Source organism: Cynara cardunculus, assembly GCF_001531365.2.
Source record: "Cynara cardunculus var. scolymus isolate 2C chromosome LG 3, CcrdV1, whole genome shotgun sequence".
In the NCBI taxonomy this organism is placed as follows: Eukaryota; Viridiplantae; Streptophyta; class Magnoliopsida; order Asterales; family Asteraceae; genus Cynara; species Cynara cardunculus.
The window spans coordinates 7413401-7418527 of NC_037530.1; the positions used below are offsets into that span (position 1 = coordinate 7413401).

General features: G+C 27.7%; 1 protein-coding gene across 1 annotated transcript; it reads right to left on the bottom strand.

Annotated features, from left to right (window-relative positions):
• Positions 1-1654: 1654 nt before the first annotated feature.
• LOC112510443 (calcium-binding protein PBP1-like) lies at positions 1655-2023 on the bottom strand. Its single transcript, XM_025115863.1, has one exon. It carries the CDS (start codon positions 2021-2023, stop codon positions 1658-1660), a length of 366 nt encoding a protein of 121 aa, XP_024971631.1. The 3' UTR covers positions 1655-1657.
• Positions 2024-5127: the final 3104 nt, after the last annotated feature.

Sequence of the window (5127 nt, forward strand, 5' to 3'; positions counted from 1 at the left end):
CGTTGTCTCTGAATGAATTTCAAAACAAGTTCATCAGCGATCACTGAACAAGCTCAGTGTATGATCGCTGGAACTGAAATTACAGATACATAAATACATCGAAAGGAAAAAGGGATTATCAACAAATCAATGAGAGAGAGGATCAACACATCTTAATGTGCATACAAGGGTGGAGATCCATTCTTATGTTTATCACCTTAACTCACATTCTCACCGAAATCCAACTTGTATATACATATTATAATAGGCAAAGGATCGTGTGAGAAGGAAAGTTAAGGTGAGAAGTGTAAGAAGATATTTGAATCATTGATGACTTTTAATCTCATGTCCATTAATGAATTGCATTTTAGAAGGGAATTGATCTGATGCATCTCGGTGAACCTTTTCTCATTATTGTTGACATTAAATTAGAATTGATCCAAGGTGGAAATCGCTTCTTACTTTCTCACTATAATATTCATTTTCACCGGAACCCAACCCTTAGTGTGTGTGTGTGTGTGTATATATATATATGTGAAAAGGATAGTCAAGGTGAGAAACATAAGAAACGATTTAGCCCTTGATCACCTTTAATCTTAAACTCACTCATTAATTGCGTTTAATAAGGAGATTGATCTAATGCATCACGGTTCATCTCATATTAATGTGCATCGAATGATGAAGATCATTTCTTACGTTTCTCACATTAATTCTTCATTTAATTAGAACACAATACATATAATATATATATATACATATTATATATATATACATATTATATATATATACATATTATATATATATATATATATATATATATATATATACTTTATACAACGGGTATGTGCATGTGTTTTAATGTGTTCCCTAGCTAGTTAGCATGGTCAAACTTTGACAGAGATTTTTGTTTAATTTAAGTGATTTCTACAAAACAAAAGATGCTTCATAGAAATTAAAAATTAAGAACAAAATATTTTTCCTTTCTCGCCAATATTGTAATATATTATATTATATATATGGATCAGGGGCGGACCTGTATGGGAGCATACGGTGGCACGTGCCACCGTATTATTTCGCCTCCGAAGGGTAAAATTTTTAGGTTTGTTAACGGTGCTACCGTATCGTTTCGGAAGGTGCTACCGTATTTTTTATAAAATTCAAAGAATGGTGCTGCCATATCATCATGAAGGTGGTGAGAAGAAGCAAGAAGACGCCGGAAAACCAGAGGATGCGGCGGCGGTGATGGAGATGAGGAAGAGAACCCCAATTCTACCCCACAACCAAGTTTGAATCATGTTAGTGTCATTTTCTTAGTCAAACGTTGGCATCGTTTGAAAAAAATTTCCTATATTTTTTTTCTTATGGTCAAGTGGTGCTACCGTTTAAAAAAATTTCTGGGTCCGTCCCTGATATGGATTCGATATAATCATGTATGGCTAGAAATTTGTAATGTTTATATTATAAGACATCCAATAACATGTTAGGAATTTTGATAAAATGAAATAGGCAAAATAGCATTTGTTAGATATATTAATTAAACTTCAATATAATTTGTGTTTAAAGTACAATATATTTTTATATATAGTCATTTACCAATGGTGCAATATGTCATAATTTATTGAACATTCTAACGACAAGAATACCACAAACTTGAAATTACTAATAAAAAACATCGACGTTAATTTGACCCGAATTCTTGTTGCAAAACTTGATCAAGTAACGCCTTGGATTCTGTCATCAACTCGGGGCTTAACCGAAACATCAACACACAAAACTCCATTTGATTGAGAGCGTGATCGCCATCATAATCGCCTTCTTTTAACATGCTCATTAATTCGTCGTCTCGTAAATCTTGCAATCCAAGCAATGAAGAGTTGTACTTCAAGCTTTCAAAAGTGATCACGCCTTTGTCTTTATCCATCAACAAATCGAACCCGTTGCAGAGCTCTTTAATTAGGCCTTCACCTCCCAACTTTTCTGCCATTTTTGGTAGCATATCTTCGAACTCCTCCCCACAAAGTTTGCCTCTTGCTTCTGATCCCATCTCTCTGGAAGTTCTTTTTTCGTTTTTTGGAAATTTGCTTATGAGAAGGATCGGGGGTTGGGGTTTGAAAGTCTTGGTGGCTGGAGAGTGGTTTATATATAGGTACAGTTTCGCTTTTCACCCCAACTTTTTCATATTAGACATAATGGTTCTTCAAGTATGAAAAATGACATTTGGAACCCATTTTATTCAAATTTATTTATGATATTCATATAATGAATGTTTTATAATATCGGTCTTTTATCAACTTAAACTTGTATTTATGATATTCATATGATGAATATTTTATAATATCGGTTTTTGATCCACAAGTTACAAATTTATAAGGAAATAAGATATTTACCTTCTTGTTAAATTTGTATCCAAACAATTAAACTTTGATATCAAGAAAAGAGAAATTGTAACTAATATGGGAATCTCATAAGAAATATGGTTCTTCTTACAAAACAGATGCACTCTTGAAATTTACGAACGAAAAGTAAAATTGAACGGAAAGTTGAAATAGTTGGATTTGAGGTTTGTGATACTTTAAGGTGGCAAAGTGAGTGTTTGGAATAGTTGAAGGGTGGAAAGAGAAACTTATGGAGGTATGAAGTTGGAAGAAAGTATATAGAGGCTTCGATTATAGGGGACAAGTGAGGCCAACTATTTCCTAGAAGGACCCTGCCTGCCGACTTGCCACCTGGCTTTCATTTTTTTTTTGGAAAGATTCACACTTCCCGATTGTGTTTCCGTATTTCAAACATCTTGCAGATTTCTTTGATCCTTCTTTCATTTTGATCACGTATATTATATATAGACCATATATGTAGAGGTATGCTTATATATATATACCTATAATCTATACTATATTATAAAATATTTAATAAAAATTCTTAAAAACTATTTTTTATGCACGAAATACTGTTTATTGATGCATATTACTTAAAATTTAAGATTACAATAAAATTATGCATAAGTACAACTTATTAGAGCTCCATATTTGAAGTCATGTAACTAACTGTAGATAAACATAATCAAATACTGGATAAGCATCTTATTTTAAATATAAAAAATCTAAAATATAGTTAAAATAATCATTGAGTTCTAACAGGATATTTAGTTATTATCTTCATAAAAAAATATTATTAAATCTAAATTAAATTTCTTTGTTACTAAACCAAAATTAAATTATAATTAAAAAAATTGAATTAAGAAAATTACACAAAAACACAATAGCTTTTAAAAAGATTAATTTGATACTGATATCGATATATTTTTTTCAAAATTTTATGACACTTTCAAATTTATATTTTATTCAAAAATAAAAACATTATCGTTTTCTCAAAACCAAATAAAACATTATTATATCAACATAAAAAATGAATAAAACGAAACACTAAAATCAAGATATGTCTCGATACATTGCACGAGTACGTTTCTAGTATATTATAAAGCATTTGGTAAAAATTCTTAAAAACCATTTTTTATGTATGAATTATATTGATGCATATTATTTAAAATTCAAGATTACAAGTAAATTATGCATTAGTACAACTTATTAAAGCTTCATTTTAAATTCGTGTAACTAACTGCGGATAAACATAACCAAATAGAGGATAAACATCTCATTTTAAAATCTAAAATATAATTAGGATAATTATCAAGTTCTAACAAAATAATTATTTATTATCTTTATAAGAAAAAAAATTATACATAAGTACAACTTATTAAATTTTCATGTTTGAATTCGTGTAATTAACTGCAGATAAATATAATCAAACAGAGGATAAACATCTCATTTTAAAATCTAAAAAATCTGAAAAAGCTAAAATATAATTAGAATAATTATCAAGTTTTAACAAAATAATTAATTATTATTTTTATAAGAAAATTATATTATTAAACCAAATATAAATCACTTCGTTATTGAACCTAATTAAGTTATAATAAAAAAAAGTACACAAAAAATGAGAAATTTTAAACAGTTAATTTGATACTAATATCGATATATTTTTGTCAAATTTTATAATATCTTCAAATTTATATTTTATTGAAAAATAAAAACATCATCATTTTTTTCAAAATCACATAAAATTATATTATAACATCGATTGAGATAAAAAATAAATGAAATACTAAAATCAAGATATATCTCGTTGCGTTGCGCGAATAAAAATCTAAAATATAATTACGATAATCATTGAGTTATAACAAAATATTTAGTTATTATCTCTATAAAAAATAATGTTATCAAACTTAAATTAAATTAATTCGTTACTAAATCTAAATTAAATTATAATAAAAAATTTAAATTAAATAAATTACACCAAAAACAAGAATTTAAAAATAATAAATTTGATATTGATGTCAATGATATATTTTTTTTCAAAATTTTATGTTATTTTCAAATATATATTTTATTAAAATATAAAAATATTATCGCGTTCTCAAAACCACATAAAACCGTATTATATCGATATAAAAAATGATCATAACATACGATAAGCGCTAAATGAGGGCGACGACTCTTACCACGGTAAGCGCTTACCGTGTAAATTATAACATACGGTATCGTTTTGTTGGACTAAGAATAACAATTGATGTGTTTGGAAATCCGTTAATCCTGCAATTCTCTTTTCAAATATTCGGTCAATCAACCGTAATAAAATTTGAAGTTTATAATGATCATAAACATCATACCTTCGATTTACAAAAAATATTCACATCCCGCCGCATTGCGCGGGTATCCAACTAGTAAGTAATAATTACACGCAGTTTATTTGTAATCTTGAATTTTAAGTAATATACATTAATAAACAACTAGAAGCGTACTCGCGCAATGCAGCGAGATACATCGTGATTTTAATATTTCATTTTATTCTTTATCTCAGTCGATGTAATAATATGGCTCTATGTTATTTTGAGAAAGCGATGATGTTTTTATTTTTGAAAAAAATATATGTTTAAAAATATCATAAAAATTTGACAAAAATATATCGATATTAGTATCAAATTAACTATTTGAAATTCCTCATTTTTTTGTGTAATTTTTTAATTCAATTTTTTATAATTTAATTTATATGCAATAACGAAGTAATTTATATTTGGTTTAATAATATAAT

Excerpts from the sequence above, each read along its gene's own strand:
- LOC112510443 (XM_025115863.1), bottom strand. The coding sequence starts at position 2,023 with ATGGGATCAGAAGCAAGAGGCAAACTTTGTGGGGAGGAGTTCGAAGAT.